The 19,634-nt window shown below is 43.2% G+C and overlaps 1 protein-coding gene across 15 annotated transcripts in view; it reads left to right on the forward strand.

The window, feature by feature from the left end:
* The window catches only part of LRCH3 (leucine rich repeats and calponin homology domain containing 3), a 73,276-nt gene extending 56,280 nt beyond the window's left edge, over positions 1 to 16,996 (forward strand). For 6 of the 15 annotated variants that reach the window (XM_054204533.1, XM_054204538.1, XM_054204542.1 and 3 more), the window contains 5 exons: positions 490 to 603; positions 1,250 to 1,368; positions 2,904 to 3,041; positions 7,313 to 7,390; positions 9,665 to 13,155. In XM_054204533.1, coding sequence (XP_054060508.1) covers positions 490 to 603; positions 1,250 to 1,368; positions 2,904 to 3,041; positions 7,313 to 7,390; positions 9,665 to 9,865 — 650 coding nt within the window. In that variant the 3' untranslated portion in view covers positions 9,866 to 13,155. Of the gene's footprint in view, positions 1 to 489; positions 604 to 1,249; positions 1,369 to 2,903; positions 3,042 to 7,312; positions 7,391 to 9,664 lie in introns of all 15 variants that reach the window. The other 9 variants (XM_054204537.1, XM_054204543.1, XM_054204545.1 and 6 more) reach the window with 6 other exon arrangements.
* The last annotated feature ends 2,638 nt before the right edge of the window (positions 16,997 to 19,634 follow it).

A 19,634-nucleotide genomic window follows, 5' to 3' on the forward strand; every position in this document is an offset into this window, starting at 1 on the left:
AAGGAAGAAAAATTTCTGAAATAGAAGATCAAAATGCCTGCTTGCTTATTTGTACTATGAAGAGAAGGGAGCATATGTTCCCATCTCTGTATGTGGCACTGCTGTGCCTGAGAATTTACCCAGTTATTTGGGTCTCCTGAGAAACACGTGAGGGAAGAGGCAACGGGTGAAGCCTGCCCTCAGGCAGAGCATAGGGTTTGGCTGTTTTAGGCCTTCATACAGGCTTTGGCACACAGATGCGTTCAGCAGCAGTCAGAACAGTTGTTGAAATTGGTATGTGGAATGTGCTTTGCATGCAAGTGTCCTTGGAAGTGCCTTTTCCTGCTCTGCGCTTTTATCATGCATGGCTGTAATTTATTTTGTCATTATTATATTAAAATTTTTGTTTTGTTCTTTTTAATTACCACATTGCTGAACCCATTTCCTATTAAAGTCTAACCATTTCCTTCTTCCTCCTTTCCTTTCCTGTGCCTTTCCACATTTGTTTAGTCCACCTTTCCCCTCCATATCCTGGTCATGCAGCCCCGCCTTCCTATAGAAACCCTTCCCAGCGACCTGAGAGTTTCCTTTTCCGAGCAGCTGTCAGGGACGAAGCAAACAAAGGTAGGTTATATAGTTCAGAAATTAGCTAGTTTTGCTGTGTTATATTAACATCTGAATTACCTAGCTTTTGCACTGTTCTGTTACTTCAGGTCATTATCATCAAACTACTTTGAGTTCCATTTGTAAACACATGTCATTAAATAATTTGTGAATAAGCAATTTTTTGTCTAGAGCTGTCAATTATTCATTTGTCATATTTGTGGAAATGTGGGAATTTGTTCTTCCTGTTCTGTGCTTACACCTAAAAAGATACCAAGGAAATGCCGCGAACGCTTTCAACAGCTGTCGAAGGCAGCTTGATAAATTTTGCATTGCACAGTTGCGTGTGACAAAATTGCAATTTCATTAGAAAGACCGAACCGTTTGAACATACTTCATCCGGCAAAACTTTGGCCTCCTTTTGTGGATGATTATTAGCCAACAGAAAGAACAGAATCTAAACAGAAAGGAAAATGTGTTATAGAACACCTCATTTAGATTAGTAGACCATTCCCTTGATTAATAATCAAGTGAAAGAAACAGATTTGTGAAAAGGAATGTGCTGTACCTGTTCTGGAACCTTGTGTGTGCACGTGTAGGACAGCAGTGAAGGCCAATCAGACAAACCATGCTTAGTGATTTTCTTTCCTTCATCCTGCTTTTTTAGCTGCTACTTCATCTTCTACCCGTGCCTTGTCTCCTGCTAATGATTCTGCAGACCCCAGAATAAGACAAAACTCCAAACAGCGAGAGGAGGAGCTGGAGCTAATAGAGCAGCTACGTAAGGTAAGCGCTGCCAGGAGCCAGTCAGTGGACATCTAGTAAATGCATTGCGTGCACCCTGCTAAATCTGTCCATGTGTTTTGGACCATTTTCACTGAAGCAATATGGTGCACAGCTGATCAAAATTAAATGGCATTGTACAGTCTGGTTCTTTCAGATGGATGCAGTGGTGTTCACTTTGGCTTTTGTGGTGGAGAAAGCTTCAAATTCTGTAAAATAAACTATGCTGACTCCTGCTTCTGAGTGTCCAGTGATCTCTGCTTTTAAAATGAATGTGTGCTTTCATTCTCCCTTATCAGCCTTCACACTTGTAAGGAACTCGAAAGTTGCCTCACTGTCTTCCTTTTAATCTCTTTTTTTAAAACTCCTCTTTGCTGTAAAGCCCACAGAAAAGCAGATGGAGTACAGAGAGTCCTGCCAGTCATGGTGGCAGCATTGTTTCCTTGTGTGCTCTGGATCCATCTGTTGATTCTTGCCTTATCCTTAGTTAAGCGCAGAACATCTGAGGCACAAATATTCGTTATACTTGTGCTTTTTGTCTGTTAAGGGCCACCACACTCCTGGTTTGTGCCCAGGTACAATGGCAGTACACATGAATATTGAAAATGCGACATGGCATTGAGGTACTGCTGTGCTTTGCCCCAGGCTTGATTCTGGAGACCATGAAAGGATTCCTTGAGGTGCGCTAACTAGTTGTTTGAACTGCCTCAAAAAATAAAAGTTCCTACTTGTTGAAGCTGATTTTAAAAGCCATAAACATCCCAGATGGACACAGATAGTTCCTTCTATTTGTGAAGTTTTAAGTAAGGACTAGCTCCTTTCTCTAAAAGGAGAAAGTTACGTGAAATAAAACAAAGCAAACCTTGGTACTGTTTGCCGAGTCTTTCTTCTGTTATCTTAGAATGCTTTGTATGTAGTCTGTCTCTTGTTCTGCTTCCCAGGTAAGCTTAAATTATTTTATTTTTTTATGCTTAAAAAAATTTAGATACAGTATAACAATTCAGTGAAATTCACACAGCATTTGAAATGAGATTAAAAGCCTGAATTGAATTTTTATTCATTCCCTTACACAAATGCTAACTACCTCATTTTTTAAAACTATTTATGCCAAGTAGTTCAGGTTTTTCTTTACGGGCAAAAAGGTTGTCTTGACTTTTGTTAACTATGTTGTCCTCCAACCCACAAAGACAATTATTTTCATTTCCCTTGGCCGAACTCTGAAGGGGTGGGATTAGGAATACTGTTCCTAGACCCTGATTTCCATTATTTTTGAATAATGGCTGTATGAGTCCCCTGTGCTGTACAATGAAAACTGTTTATCATTGAACTCAATTGCTCCCAGATTCTGGTCAGCTCTGGGCCACAATAATGCGCAGAGCCTTTTTGGTGTTACTCAGAGAGCTGTTTAGAAATGTCACAAGGATGGGCAGAGCGTTGTAATGCAGGCGCTTCTGCCTCTTCTAAAATGTTCTGCAGAATGAAACAGTTGGAGAAAACCAGCTCTTACTTTTTGTGTCTCCCTGTTCACTTTTCTACAGAATATAGAATCGCGATTGAAAGTGTCATTGCCCAGTGATCTTGGAGCAGCTCTCACCGATGGTGTTGTTCTGTGCCATTTAGCTAATCACGTGCGTCCCCGATCTGTTCCCAGCATCCATGTCCCCTCACCTGCTGTTGTAAGTATGTAATAATGATAGTATTTTATAGGTGTCAAAACTAACATCCAACAAAGTTCTGTATTCCAGACAAACGCTAAATTGAGCATTTTCCTCTGTGAACGTATGTGACAAAAAATGACCATCTGTTCTGTCTAAAAAAGGTCTATAGCTTCATTAAAATAAATTATATTTGGGGTTGTTTCATTTAAATGAAGTTATTTCTAACACAGATTGTAAGAAAATGTTAACGTTTTCAAGTCCTCCCTACGTTAACTTGAAAGCTAGTGAAATAAGAAACAGTTCATCATGAAAACTGAAATACGGTATTTCAAAAGATCAAAGGTCTGAGAAGTTCAGGAAAACAGATAGTAGGGAAATACAACATTCTCTACAATGTTTAGGATCCCACCACACAAGACAGTGAAAACAGGCAGAGAAGCCAAGTTGATTCGCGTGTCCACTTTACAGCACTACAAATTCCTCTGCTTAGGAATTTTAGCAGAGCACACTCAAGCCACTTGGAGAACAGCATCTCCTGGAACAAAACAAATCCAGTTGTACCTTTGTGATAACAGGAAGAAAGATTGTTGTATCTGGGGACTGTTCAGAGCAAGGGAGGAAGTACACAGAGAAGGTTAAATATTTCTGAAGTTGTTTCTCTTACCCTGCCTGACTGCAGTGTTTCTGGAAAGCAACAAAGATGATCTGTTTCTGGCTGCATTTACTGTGTATCTTGCAGGGAAAGCACAGAATTAGAGAAAGGTCAAGAACTGTGAAATAACAACAGATTATTTACCTAATTTATATTTGTGGAAGTCAGAAAGTTCAGTGAAAATATTTAGGATCAGCTACTTAAAAGTAGTATGGACAGGCAGATTGCTTGTTACGCACCTTTAAATTGTATGAATAAGGAAAAAAAACTGAAGATTGTTCCTGGGGGAAGAAGTTGAAACATGTACGTTGTGTTTGCTTTTCCTTATTTTGGAGTCAGTCTTTGTGTTGGTTGGAATTCAAACTGGCACTTACAGGGCTGCCTACTATATCATTGTGGTTCCTCTCCCTTGGACTTCATGTGAACAAGCAGATGTCTTCATTATTTTGAGAACGATTGAACTGGACACGCCAACATTTTAGGCAGATTGTGGCATCATTAAGAGAAAAGGCACACAGCCGCTATTCAGCAGACTTGCGTCATTGGGAATATCTTTTCAATGGCCTGGTTTTATGTGCTGTTGAATATTCTGTGTTAGGAATTAAATCATGGCTTTGTCATATAAATCCCAAGGAAGAGGCAGCCTTTAGCTGCACGGCTCCAGGAGCAGAAGAGGCATCGTGTCATTCCTCACGGAATCACGGAATCTTCAGAGTTGGAAGGGACCTCTAGAGATCATCTAGTCCAACTCCCCTGCTAGAGCAGGATTGCCTAAAGCACATCCCTCAGGGCTGCATCCAGGCGGGTCTTGAAAATCTCCAGAGAAGGGGACTCCACAACCTCCCTGGGCAGCCTGTTCCAGTGCTCTGTCACCCTCACTGTAAGGAAGTTTTTCCGTGTATTTGAACGGAACTTCCTATGTTCTAGCTTGTGCCCATTGCCCCTTGTCCAGTTGCTGGGAACCATTGAAAAGAGCCTGGCTCCGTCCTCCTTAAACCCACCCTTTAGATACTTGTAAACATTAATCAGGTCCCCCCTCAACCTTCTCTTCTCCAGGCTAAAGAGTCCCAGCTCTCTCAGCCTTTCCTCATAAGGGAGATGCTCCAGTCCCATAATCATCTTGGTTGCCCTACGCTGGACTCGCTCCAGTAGTTCCCTGTCCCTCTTGAACTGGGGAGCCCAAAACTGGACACAGTACTCCAGTTGTGGCCTCACCAGTGCAGAGTAGAGGGGGAGAATGACCTCCCTCGACCCACTGGCCACACTCTTCCCTATGCAGCCCAGGATGCCATTGGCCTTCTTGGCGACAAGGGCACACTGCTGGCTCATGGATAATTTGCTGTCTACCAGGACCCCCAGGTCCTTCTCCTCAGAGCTGCTTCCCAGCATGTCCGCCCCTAACATATACTGGTGTTTGGCATTCTTCCTTCCCAGGTGCAGGACCCTACACTTGCTTTTGTTGAACCTCATTAGGTTCTTCTCTGCCCAGCTCTCCAGCCTGTCCAGGTCACGCTGGATGGCAGCACGGCCCTCCGGAGTGTCGGCCACCCCTCCCAGCTTGGTATCATCAGCAAACTTGCTGAGGATACACTCTGTCCCCTCATCTAGGTCATTAATGAATATATTGAACAAAATTGGTCCAAGTATTGACCCCTGAGGGACACCACTCGTTACAGGCCTCCAACTGGACTCTGTGCCGCTGATCACAACCCTCTGGGTTCTGTCACTCAGCCAGCTCTCGATCCACCTCACTGTCACCTCGTCTAGCCCATACTTCCTCAGCTTCCTAATGAGGATGTTATGGGAGACAGTGTCAAAAGCCTTGCTAAGGTCAAGGTAGATGACATCTACGGCTCTCCCCTCATCCAGCCAACCCGTTATAACATCATAGAAAGCTATCAGATTGGTCAGGCATGATTTGCCCTTGGTAAATCCATGCTGACCACTTCCAATAACTTCCTGTTCCTCTATGTGTTTGGAGATGACATCCAGAATGAGTCGCTCCATTACCTTCCCAGGGACAGAGGTGAGACTAACCGGTCTGTAGTTCCCTGGGTCCTCCTTCTTGCCTTTTTTGAAGATTGGAGTGACGTTAGCCTTCCTCCAGTCCTCAGGCACCTCTCCTGTTCCGCATGACTTTTCAAAGACGATGGAGAGTGGTCTAGCGATAACATCTGCCAGCTCTCTCAGCACTCGCGGGTGCATCCCGTCAGGGCCCATGGATTTATGAATGTCCAGATTGGCCAAGTGGTCTCTGACCCGGTCCTCCTCAACTAAGGGAAAATCTTCCTCTCTCCAGACCTTCCCCCTTGCCTCCAGGGTATGGGATGTGTGAGGGATGGCTTTATCAGTGAAGACCGAAGAAAAGAAGGCATTCAGTAACTCTGCCTTCTCTGTGTCTTCCACCACTAGGGCACCCGTCTCATTCATCAGTGGACCTATATTTTCCCTAGTCTTCCTTTTTCTGTTGATATACTGGAAAAATCTCTTCTTGTTATCTTTAACTGCAGTGGCCAAGCTGAGTTCTGATTGAGCTTTGGCCCTTCTAATCTTCCCCCTGCATAGCTTTGTTATATCTTGATAATCCTCATAAGTTGCTAAGCCCCTTTTCCAGAGAATGTAAGCCTTCCTTTTTTTCCTGAGGTCCAGCCAAAGCTCTCTATTTAACCAGGCTGGCCTTCTTCCCCGTCGGCTCAATGTTCCTCAGTCACAATGTGATCTTTGTATTCCCTTCGTCCTTCGGGAGAAAGGAGTCAGCGCTAGCCTTTAACCTGCTTTCTTGGTGGGGAAATATGGCACACCAAGGCACACAGCACAGAAACCCCACCACTTACGGGAAAGTGTTGAACCCACAGAGCCTGCTGCCTGCTGCTACATAGGCTGTAGGTAGCTTGTTCAAAGGAGCAGGAAGCTTGTGTCTCTTTAACCAGAAAAGAATAAGCTTCAAGAATAGAAACAAGAGAGAGCCTGAGCCGTGGTGTGTCTGTGTAGAGGTATGAATGCTAACTGTAGAAAAAAGCTTGCTTGAAAAAATGCCAGTGAGTGCAATTCAAACAGCTACATCAAACACATCTACAAGAGGCTTACAAACAGCAAGCTTCAATTCCACTTTTCTTCCATTATTTTCTGGTTTCACCTAGCCTTCTTTTTTTTTCCTTCCTCTCTTTGTTAATTGAAATATGGATTGATATTTATATATTTTTGTATTGTAGTAATCCAGAACAGACTCCAGATTGCTTCATATCATGAAATTGCTCTGAAATAACAGCATAGAAGCCATACATGTGTGCTTCATTCAAAAAACATTTTTAAAATTGTCATACTGTAGTCACTAAAACTGTTAGCCAGTTTTATATAGCACCTTATATATAAATATTGCACAGCTTAGAATTGTTTTTTTTTAAAAACATTGAGTATTCATAAATTAGCTTTTCATAAAATTGCTTTGAAATTTGGGCTTGCTTTTCTAACGCAAAGCAAACTTCAACAGAGCCTGCTTTGAATTAGACAAGCTTATGTCAGTGCAGTATGTTTTTTGGCAAATAGATTTATTAAGAATTTTATTTAAATAAAAAAGAGCTGTTAAAATTCTGCCAATTAAGAGCACTGTATGTCTGCCTCCTTTACTTCTTTGCAGCCTAAACTTACAATGGCAAAATGCAGGCGAAATGTGGAGAATTTCTTGGAAGCATGCAGAAGGATTGGAGTGCCTCAGGTACGTATTTCTACTCTCCTGATGTAATGTTTCAGGTGCAGTTTTGTATGACCCTTCAGCAAATAAAACCTTCTTTGAAAGATTTCATGAAAACAAACTGATTAAAAGTTTAGAAGGTTCAGGTATAGGCTATGCCTTGCAGTATAGATCAGACTCATCTTACATTGTCTTCTAGAGCAAAATGAAGTCGGATATAGTTTATCAGAGGTCTGATTCACTTAACTGCTAGGCCTCAAACTCATAATAGCTGGTGCAGTTTGAGTCTGCCTTTAGAATTTCCAGGTATTTCTATAAAAACAATTACATTTTCTCAAGATTAGATAGTTGGCAGCTTAAAGGTGGGATAAATTTTGGATGATGTTTTGCATGTGTTATTTTTATCCCAAAACTTTTCATGTTCCTTCAGAATAATTTTCTTGCGTGAAGGTCTTCACTGTTTTTCCAACAAGTTGCAGTGTCATTGGCCTTTCTCTGATGGTAGCTATGTTTGCATAGATCCTAATTCTTTTGTTATGTACCAGTGGTAGGAGTTCTGTCTTCTGGTATTCCTTGTCCCCTTCTGAAACTTGGAAGATCTAGGAGATGGGAACATAGTCCATCTGAGTCCAGTTATCCTGTTTTATGCTGTCCTGTCCTTTCCTCTCTGTCTTATTCAGCAGCTGTCTCAGTAAAACTAGTTTTGATATGTCATGTTTTTCTTAATTTTTCTTTTAGTGTATTAACTGATTTGGTTTCTTTACACTGCTAAGCATTAGTGTTTCTTTTGTAGGTGCTCTTTTCTTTCTTTTGTATTGTGAAAGGGAAAAGTAGACCCAGTGACTCATGTCTCAGCTATTTCCAAAAGCAGTGTTTTCGAGTCAGTCGTGCAGTATTTTCTGGTGTTTTCAGATAGTTTCACTTGTAGGCATTTGAGCCATTGGGGTTTTAGGATAGCATATTTATGGAGCTGCCTGGCCATTTCACATGACTCAGTGGTGAATTGTGTTGGAACGTGGTAGGGAGCTGCAAGTGATCGTTAGTACTTCGAGAGCCTGGACTATTTTGGGCCCCTAAGAAACTTCAGACTTTTACTCCCCACAGAACTGCACAATATAAATTCACCTGGGGCAAAATTGTTCAGTTCCATCCCAGCTTCCCTATTTATAGCTCCCTCCAACATGAAGATGTAATTTATATGGGATTGCAGTACAGAGCAGAAATGACCCACATTTAAAAAAACAAACGAAAATGGCACTCAAGAAAAAGTCCCCTAAGACCCAGTCTGTTACCTCTGCTACACCTACTGTCCAGGACCCTCCTGGTTTTCTCATATTTCTTGCTTTAATGTGAAAGAGTTCAAGGAGAGCGTCCCTGGGGAAACTTACTGAAATACCTCCACCTGAACTCTAAAGTTGCTCTCACATGTCTACATTACATATCTGCTGAGATGTGAACGTAAGATATCTGTATGCAAGAATGGTGTGGCAGCCTAATACGTTTTTCTTGAAAAGATGCCTGCAGGTATTTCCTTTCATTTAAATTCTAATTACAAAAATAAAAGGCTTTCTGAAAGTATGGATCTATGTAGAAATACTTAGCTTCTAAGAGGAAGGCTACTTTTAGAAAATGCTAATTACAGGCACCACAGTGGAGCAGCTATTTCTGTAGGACTTTGCTAGTTAAAGCCCTTGCATCAAAAGAAACTGACAGTTGAACTGATTGATAGGTGCATCTAGATTTCACTGATTTACAGCAGTTACCTGTGTGAAAGGGGGGAAAAGATACACAGTGGGAATAGTTACAGAATACTTAAACTCTAATTAGTCATAGATATTTCTGCAGGATGCTGCATTCAAGCATCAGTTACACATAAATAATCCCTTGTCCTACTGTTTTCATTAACTAAGATGCGTGTGGAGGCTTAGCTTTGGTGAGTCCTCAGTGCCAACAGCATCTCAGAAACCTGTAGCCTTTTCATTTCCCCTAGAGAAATGGTTTTCACTAAGGTGTTCGTGAATTACTATGATGTTAACAACAAAGAATAGTTACACGTTTAAGCTGTAGAGGTGACAGGCACCTCACTGAACACTAAATATTTGTGTTAAGTGAGTTCTTTGCAATGGGAGTCTTGCAGATTCCTTTGTGAGTATTAACCAGCTGTGATACGCTTCTCAAACATGTAGGTTGTATCTGAGATGTCTGATGACTGACTGCTTCGTGGATGTTGCTATGGCTAACTGACTGACCTTTTTTTTTTCTGTCTGTTTTCCCTTCCTGCTCACACACTCTGGACAGGACAATCTTTGTTCCCCTTCTGACATTCTTCAGCTAAACCTCAGCGTTAAAAGAACAGTTGAGACTCTTCTTTCCCTGGGGACAGATTCAGAAGAATCCAGTCTTGTCTCCCTTTCCGTTCAGCTCTGGGGCTTTGTGGTGTTTTACTGTACTCTAATGCTAACGCTCTGTATGTTCTATCGCTGGGTCTTTTTTCTCTAGCTGAAGGATAGTGGTGCTGCTTCCTCCCTCCATCACTCCAGTGCTTGGGAAAGGATTGTTTTGGTTTTTGTCAAGACTGTGTGTATGAAGTGCTTTCTTTCCCACTGATGGGGCAGAGGTGACAAGTACGATGTGTAAACACATTGGTGCACCCACACAACCATCTGTGACATAATTCACATTTGTATTTGCTGTGTCACGTTTAGCAGATGTAATGCTTTTATAAGGGAGGAAGTGCTGTCCGGGGCTAAGGCAAGGGACTGAGGTTAGCGTGCATGCCATAGTCTGCTGATGAGTGATGTAGTACTGGGAAAACTGCGTTGTCAGTTTGTGCCTCGGTTTCCCAATCTGTATAATGGGAATTGCACCCACTTTGGTAAATTGCTTCAGGATTACCTGATGAAAAATGTTAAAGAATGCAAAGTATCTTTTTTTCAACATCAGTGTTCTTGATTAGATCTCACAGTCTTAGGAGACATGGTCTGGTAAGTTTTGGCCACGGAACTTTGCTACTGATTTTTCTTTTCTTACCACTCCCTACCCCCCCACCCCCATCCCTTTTCCTGCTTCTTGAGAGCATTTGATTTCTCATATTTGTAGACTCTGGTGTATTACTTTGAGTCAGGATTTTTAAAATAACTGTCAGTGAATCCTGAGCTACTTGAGCTTCATAACAGGTCAAGCAGGAAATTCTCAGAAAATTGAGCTCTTCGATTTTCTGGCATGTTTCTGATAAACGTTTTCTGGCACAGAAGGAAAAAAAATCTTTAAGATTCTATCAGGTGCCACAGAATGTCATAGCAGTTTACTGTGCTCTGGATAAAGCTTAACAAAAACTTCTTGAGTTGCTACTTGATTGTGGGCACCCCAACTTCTGCTTATTTGCTCTTTATTCCCTTCTTCCTCTTACCCCATCATTTTCAGAAACCTTTGTACAATACAATTGCGGAAATACAAGTCCAGGCTCCAATATCACTCTTCACTGTTTTACAAAACTCAGGTAGTCTTCTGTAAAGCTTCAAAGCTTTTCCCTCCCCAGGAAAAGCGTGCTGGTGCTTTAATGCTTTAATGTCTCAGGGACACCTCAGAACTTCAGGGCACTCCCCATGTGCTGTGTAAAAGACCATGTCTCCTCAGAGTGTAGATTGATTCGGGGAACTCTGCTCAGAGACCGGTGACAGGTAAGTGTTAAGTAAAATGGCTGTTCCAGATGTGTTTTCAATACGTTTCTGTTACATCTGAAAATACAGTAAATGGCTTGTAAGCCCAGTTGAAGTGGTGTTAGCATTCCGATGTTAACCTGGCAACAACTCTGAAGCACAGTTTAAGATACACAGGAGTTCAGTTGCAAATGTGGTCGCTACCAGTAAAAATGTGTTATGTGTACGTGGATCTCACAAGCTCTTGTAACATAAAGTGAGAACTTCACAAAGGAGCAAGTAGAGGAGCTGGTGCCCTCTTTCCAAATCACACATAGCGTTCTGTCCAAACAAAACATTTTTGAGGAAAGAGGGGACCTTTGACAGGGGGAGATTGTTGGGTTTTTTAAAAAATAAGCTATTTTTGCACTGCTTACTGGTATGAACTAAAATGAACTCAGTTCCTATGTTTCTTAACTTCTTCTAATGAACACTGTGATAAAAGCTGCAAAGGGTTCTACACTAACAGTGCCTTCCAGTTTTTGAATTTTGTTTGTCATGACTGTCTGTGGTATGGAGTCATTCCAGAGCTTGTCCCCTTATCTGTTTGCGTACATAAGAAAAAAGATAAGGCATATTTGCTCAAGTTTACAAGTATTGTCTCAAAAAGCACACTTTTTTTCAAAATAACACAAATTTGCTAGAAGAAAAATGTATTTTAGCCTGATCATACGGCTTACTGTGAGAATTTCAGTCTGTGTTTGTTTGTTTTCTCTCCGCTCTAAGCTTTGCGGGAGGAGTGTTGGCTGTAAATGTTTATGCTGAAGGATTTCTTTATTATCAAAAATCGGTAAAGATTCAAAAAGTGGAGAAATGGAGGTTGCTGTGGAAGTAACACGTGAAAAATAATCTCTGTAGCTCTATAGGAAGGACACTTGGGTTATTTTCTACAGATACAGAGAACTGTTGGACATGTATCCTGACTGTTGTGGAGTGAGGATGGCCGGGATGTGCCAAGGACTTGCGTAGCATGAGGCTTTAAATCCATCTTAGACTGAGAATAGCACAATTATTAATAAACACTTTGAAACCTCATTTTGCGTATTACTCTTATTCCTTAGAGTGATTTTGGAGGTAACCTGCTAAGCGGGTGTACTCCTGGGAGATAAATAAGCGGTAGTGACTCACACATAACGTAGGATGGATATTTGCCTATAAATACACTGTCGATTTCTCATTGCCTTGGACAGGAGAAAGGGCATTTTCTACTTTCATGATCAGGTTATTTCAGTCCTACATAGAAGCGAGTCTTTTTTTTCTTTTTTCTTCCATAAAACAACTTTCTGCTTTTTCATGCCTTCCAGGAAATTTTTGTTACGATAGAGATTAGCACAAACATAGAGACAAGAAGGACTTCAGATGGGCAGTGTGTCTCACGAGATGAGAATTACTTTTAAGTATGTTTCTTCTCAGACTTGTTGCAGTGCTTCCATGACACACATTAGTATTTCGTTCTCTGCTCTAAAGCAGGTCTGTCTTCACCTTTGCTAGCTGACGAGGCTTGCTACGTGAGGACTCCCTTGAAAAGGCAGCTGTGTTTTGGAAAGGAAGCCGTGGTTCCTTTCCTGCTCTGTGTTGTAGCAGGTTCATCATGTCAAAGCAAAGCTTTCCCCCTCCTTAAGTTCATCTACTACATAAACTGCTGCCATTTCAGCATGGGCAGAGATAGAGGACAATTTGCTATTCCCCACTTCTCCCACAATCCTTTTTCAGATTCTTATTTGTACAGTTTTCTGATAAACAGAAGGATTACCCCAGGGCCGCCTTCTTCGAGCAGTCATGTTCATGGTTCATTAGTCACAAGCAGAAATTTCATTTCATACCTGTGTGTGTGCTAGCTGTCCATAACATTTCATATTTCAGTCACCTTTTGCTTAATTTTTTTTTTCTTTTCAGTTGAGTGTTTTTCATCCATTTTGTTTTTGTCTTTGTTTTGTTCCCCATTCAGGAGCAATTATGTTTGCCTCTCCATATTTTAGAAGAGAAGGGTTTGACACAGGTAGCTGTGACTGTCCAGGCGCTCCTGGAGCTGGCACCCCCAAAGCAGCAGCAACTTCACCACTTGTCTGCTGTCTAAAGACCTCCAGGACCTTTTGGGTTACCTTGGCTAAGCAGAAGGACGTGAAGACTTTACTGCCCATGCAGTGCATCCAAACACACAGAGCTCTGTTCTAAGGAAATGAGTTTCCGTGATTCCTGACAGGAATGTTTTACGTCATTTCTCCATTTTTTTGGAGATCACAACAGTTTCCAATAACATTTTTATTATTGATATTTTTGCCCCTTATTTAAAAAAAGAAATAAATAGAGTTCATGGGGAGGAGGGCAGGGAATTCCAGTGGCTGGCTGTTGGAGCCGGCTATAGAAACTGAACTTGTGGACTGAAGACATGGGTGTAGAGTTGGGAAAACGATTCCTAGGGAAATTTGTTTGTAAAAACATTGGGCACGTGGGGAATGAAGTTTCTTTCCTTCCCTGCAGGGTTCAAAGAAAGGGAATTTCTTTGCCTCCGAAGAACAGCTATTTCTATTATATATTAAAAAAAATTGCAACACACAATCTTAACCTGCAGTGTTTGATAACAGGGTTGAACCTCATGCAACTGTAACTTGTGTTGGCATGTCCTCATTACTTAATATTTGAAGGGGAAAAAAAAGGATTTTTTTTTTTTTCCCCAAGGGAAAAAATACTGCATGTTTTCTCTGCAAGAAACATCTTAGTAAAAGATACTAAACCAGAACTGTTCAACTTGTATTAACCACATTAGCATTCTTACTGGGTTCACTTTTTGGGGGTTTTAACATGTCTTTATCTGAAAATTTTTCCAACGTCAGTGGAGGGAGATCTCCTGCCTCCTCTCACCTGCCCTTCTGGTCATGTAGGGATGCGTTCGTTACTCGATAGTTTTGTCAAATGATGGCTAAGTGTCATCAAGAACCACGTATGTGTTTTCACTGCAGTATGAAGAATTAAAGCCTGCCATGCTAATCATTGGAAACCCATTATCAAATAATACGGTTTTTAGGGGCTGAAGTATCCCATGCAGACATGCCGGCACTGGTGAATGTCCCAGCCATTGAGAAATTTGCTGTTCCAAGAACACAATTACTGAATTTCCCCAGGTGGGCTGCATATTGCCAAAGCAGCAATCCGTTGTAAAAGGTAGCTTCTGATTGTGCGTTTAACAAGGCTTTCATAAATAAAGCCTTTTATCATTGAAATTTATGTAGAGATGCACTGATTTTACAGAACTACCCTTACTTACTCCCTCTTTCCTTAACATAAAAATGGAAATTCAATATACAGGAATGGGAGAGGCAGCCAACAAGTTCTGTGTTTTGCTGGAAAGTTGACCTGCCAAACAAAGACTGGCTCTGTGTGCTCTGGTCCTAGTGACCAGGCCAAGCTCACTACCAGATCCGTTACAATAATTATTTTTTTTTTTTCCCCAAATAAAGACCTTGCAAAATCCAGTTCTCCAGCCATGCAGCACCTTTGTTAGGTTTTGGCCAATTTAAAGCATCCCAGAATGTTATGCTACTGATATGTGGTGCACGGGGTCTGAGACCAACTTCAGGCATCGGAGATACTGCATCTGGGGCTATATTTGGAGCAGAACAGACCAAGAGGATTTCACGGGGATAAGGAGGGAGAAGAAATGGGGACAGGTGGCCTAGAAGTCATTTTTGCTGAAGTAAACCTGCCATGGGAACACTGGGCCAGGACTGGTCTTACTTGGATTTTTCCCCTCTTGATTTGCAGTTTTGTTTCCACGCTGTTTTGCTTCATGTATTTCTTTCACGGTCCATTGTGGTGATTGTTGAATCCTTTATCTCACATAATTATTCCAGTTGCTTCTTATTGGCATTGGCTGATCACATTGCAAGTGGATGAAAAATAAAAAAAAAAAACACATGAAGGGTATTTAAAACTGTACAGCTGAAAAGAGAAATCTTTTCATACTGGGTAAGCATTGCCCCGAGCCCTGCAAGATGTGAAAATGCCAGTAATTGCGATACATTTAGGAAAAGAGCAGCTCCACGGAGACACACTTTCCTCCTTTAGTAGGTCTTGTGTTTCACTTAATTTCACTTGCAAGGGGTGTTGGTAATTCTTAAAAGGATTACGTACAAGTGTCTGACGCCCCGGCTGTAGTTTGCTGAGTGGAAGATTCTGCCACTGGCAGCCAACAGCACGGACACAAAGTGTTTCTTCTGTGTTTGTCTCTGCACATAATTTGAAAGAGGTGGGCACTGGCTTCATCTTAGTTTCAACATTAGGTCACTTGTATTGTTACACGGGCATGTTAACTTTTTAATAGCACACCCTTTGCGGACTATTTAAATATTCCCATTTTAAGAAAACCATTCCCATCATGGAATTGCGAAGGGGGTGGTGTTTGCTCCAGTCCAGCTTCCAGCACTTGGGGAGAACGAAACTGAACAGTATTCAGGTTGGTGGAAGTTTGACCAATTTCATTAATACTAGTTTTTAGGAATTAATGGGGCGGGAGCTTGAGCCTGCACTGCCAGAAATGGCCGTTTCCCGTCGTGTCTGGTTAACACGGCTGCTCCTCTGCGCGGGCGGCTGAGCTGGTGTGAGGAGCAATGGTTGCAGGGCTGGGCAGGCGTTGTGTCCCCAGCGTCCCTTGCTGCGTCCCCAGCAATGGTTCCCTCTGGCAGTTTCAGTGTATGTTGTTCTGTTAGTTTGACATTTATAATCCTGTGTTTTCATGCTGGCAAACACTAAATCTTGACCAGATGTTTAGGACAAAAATCCAAACCTGAAGTTTCATCATACGGTTTATTTAATATATTCTACCAAAACCAACTTCAGTTCTGTTGTGCAAAATGGGTTGGGATTTCTTGGTGTATTTATGTGCAATTTTTGTTGTATCCCGTGAAAAGAGTATTTTTAAAAAAAAAAAGTGTAAAAAAAATTCTATTTTGTGTGTTAAAGCAAAGAGGCAATTGTCTTTCCTCTCTGGGGCATTTGTGTTGGAGGCTGTGGGAGGAATCCCAGTGTTCCGTGCTTTGGGTGTTTATACACCGACTGTGTTGTGTCACCATCCTCCCTCAAGCCCCGCCGAGCGCTGAGCAGCGTTAGAGGCTCAGCGAGGTTCCGCACTCGCCATGGAGCCTCACGGGCACTCAGAGGTCCCTGGTGGCATTGCGTGGTCGGGGCAAAACAGGCGGCGTTTGGGTCTTCCCCCTTGTGAAGGGGGGAGGCTTTCGTAACGGCCTCGATGTCAGCGGCTTGCTTAAAATAAATCAGAGACAACGTTTTACAGCGCCGAGAACACCTCTGTTGTTCTTGGTGTGACACAAGGGCAAATGATCTTTTTACCCTTTTATGACTATAAATGGTTCTTTGAAAAAATGTTTTAGAAACAGAGGACTTCTAAGGTGAATTTGGACATCTGAAAAAATCTTTTGTATAGATACTGTGGTGTTTTACAAAGCAATCTAATTTTGTTATTTCTGAAAACAGTGTAAACGTGTAATTAATAGAGTAAAGGATTTTAAAGCTTCATCCCGTGCTGTATGTCTGTAAATACATTCCATAATTTCTAAGTCTGTTACATATAAATGTGCCTGAATGTTGTATACTTTATTTTAAATTGCCTGTATTCTGCCAGTAGCGTGAACTTCTAGCACATTGATAATATAAAAGGAAACCATGGGTAATTTGAAATAAAGTTTTAAAACTTACATGAATTACAGTACTCTTCCTGCTGGTTTTCTGTTGCATCAATGATTGTCAGATCCATCCTCTGGCGGGTGTTTATTCCCCTTCCCCATCGTCACAGTTCAGGGACCTGGTTTGCTTCTCTAGTTTTCATAGTTAACCAGGAGAGAAAAACTCCGGCATTTTTACGCGTGTTCTGCAGCCACATCAGAAGCTTTTTCTTGGGGATGTTTTTAACCTTCCCCAGATACTGAAAATCAGTGATTTCTGTACAGAATCCTTTGCTCCTCCCTCCACATCCCCCCCTTTTTTTTTTCCTTCTCACAGTGAAATGCACATTCTGGGTGTGGGCAATTGGCTGCTGCCAGTGCTGCTGCTCCTTGCCGTTCTCGTCTTTTGCTTGGTTTTATCCTGTCTTGGGTTTGATCTGTAAAACTTGCACCTCTGCTTCGTGCCCCCGCAGCATTTGAAAGGTTTGTTCTTATTAGCCAAAACATTCGCTCCTCTTGTCTTCCCTCCTCACAGCTAGTTTTTATTATTTACCAAAAAAAATAAAATAACTCAAGGCCTAGAAATTGCCAGAGATCCACAAACCCCCCTCCCCGCTTCGTACAGGCTGCATGCTGCCGGGGAACTGTTCCCTGCTCACCCAGCTGCTTCAGCCGCCTTTATTGACCCTGGTGACTCCACATTCACTTGGGACAACTCCGTTCCTGCCTCCCTCAGGGCTGCCCAGCTCTCCCCAGGTGTCCATTTCCGCCCCTCTGTCTAAAGCCTCCTCCTGACCAGCTTCTCGGTCTCCAGCCTTTCTTCTCCATTTACCTTTCTGGAAACCACTTTCTCCAAAGGGCTTGTGATTTCTGGTTTTCCTTGCAGAAAATATCACGGATGTGCGCTTTGATCCCATCTCTCCATAGCTGGAAAAAAAAAAAAAACGAGCAGTGCAAAGTTGCTTGAAACTTTTGGTTTTGGGGACACTGTGCTCTGCTCCCAGCACCGGAGCCAGTTTGCTTGGCAGCTGTACAGCCAAGGAGCAGAATTCCCCGGCGGTTTCTGAAGGAGTGAGGTGAGGCTCCTCAGGAGAGCGGCGCCGCTGGGCTGGGCTGGTGCAGCGGAGGAGGCCGGGGGGAGACGGGCGGGTGGGTGGCAGTGTGGCCGCAGCCCCCGTGGAAGAGCTGCTGGTCTCACCTGGGGGTGGCGTAAGCTCGCGGGGGTTCACCTTTGTCCCCGTCACGCTGTCACCCAGTGGCCAGGATGCTCCTGTGGGGACTCAAGATTTCAGCACCCCCCATCTTACTGGAAGAGCAAACCCAATTCTACTGTTGCTTTTTTAAATTATTTCATTTTTGAAATAAAAAGTGCTCCTTCCCCTATACATGCAGACACTGAGCTTCCCGATTTTGGAAGCAGACTTTGCCGTGCCTGTGCAATTGATGGGTTTGGGGGGCGTTTGTTTGCTTTTTTTTTCTCTTTGAGATACTGGTCACTGAAATGGAAGTTTTGAATTATTTCATGTTGTGGTGCAGTGTGGTGACTTCCTACTGGTTTGTTCACTGTGGCTCCAGGGACTTGACGTACCATAAAAACAAGTGCTGTCACGCTGGCATCAGGAACTGGGGCTTGAAGGGGAGCTCAGCCCTGGCAGAATCCCTGGATGCGGAGCATTTTTCAGAATCGTGTTATATATTGTTCTCTGCTGAAAAGCAAGCAAAGCCCGGCCAGTGCCATGCTTCAAATTTCAGTGGTTTGGTTGTACTAATGTGTGCCTTGAGTTTGATATAAACCGTGGAGATCTGCCCCTCCATTCTATCCCACTTTTTCCTTAGCTCAAAACCTCTGAAGAGTTTACGATCGAACTTCATTCCTTCCACCTGAACATGGCACCTGTTAACACCCACCACATATGGAAAAGACTAGTCCTAAACGAAACGTACCAAGTCAGCAGAGCATGAAAAGAAGAGTTAAAATTAGGAACGTAACCCCCGTGGTTGCTCTGTGGTGCAGAACTGGGGTGTGAGCTCCTGCCAGCGTCGGACTGGGGTGATCCCTGCCCTTACCACCGCGTGGGGACCACCGAAAGCAGGAATGTGTTCCGGCTTCAAGTAAGCAGCAGTGGTAATACCAATGCTTCTGACTCAAGTGTGTTTAGAGCGTCTGAAATTGAAGTGCTCCCTTGACAATAGGCTCTGCCTGATAGTGGGGCAGCAGCTCCGTTCCTCCCGTTCAGAGGGAGTTCTGAGCCACAGGCTCTCCGCGCTCATCTCGGCCATCTCACTTGAGCTTTAGTGCTTTTGGCACAGCTCAGCCTGGACAGGAGGGTGTTTGGATGGGGCCAGCAGGGGCTGGTCACAAAGAGCGGGGCAGACTTTGTATGGTTTGAGCTCACTCTCTTGCGGGGGGGCGTCAGGAACCAGCCAGCTCAACCGCAGGGTTTGGCTTTGTGCTCAGACCTGCACACGATTGACAGTGGGGTCAGGAGAGAGGGCTCCCCTCTTGGTTAAAAAAGCAGCAGGCTGCTCCCCAGCAGCTTTGCTCCCTGCACAGCGACGGTGGCCAGGGTGGCGGCTATGGCTGTTGACAGACCAGCTCCTGTAGGCAGCGCGGCCGGCTGTCTTTTTCCGTTGTTGCTTCCCTCGGTTGGAAGGTATTTGGAGCTATTCTGTCCGTGCGCTGACATTTTGCAGGACTGTGGGAATGGAAACCTGCGTGCTTTGACTGCCCTTGTGTTTACACTGCAAACTGTCAGCAGTTTTCTCCCCGCCGAGCCAACGCCAGCCCTGGCAGCAGGGAGAGAGCTGCTTGAGCCCAGACGTGGGCGACTTGGCCGCCCTGCCTCGCTCGGAGCCACAGCCAACACCAGCGCGTCAGCCACGGCCAGTGCT

This window comes from Rissa tridactyla, chromosome 6 (assembly GCF_028500815.1).
Source record: "Rissa tridactyla isolate bRisTri1 chromosome 6, bRisTri1.patW.cur.20221130, whole genome shotgun sequence".
NCBI lineage: Eukaryota > Metazoa > Chordata > Aves > Charadriiformes > Laridae > Rissa > Rissa tridactyla.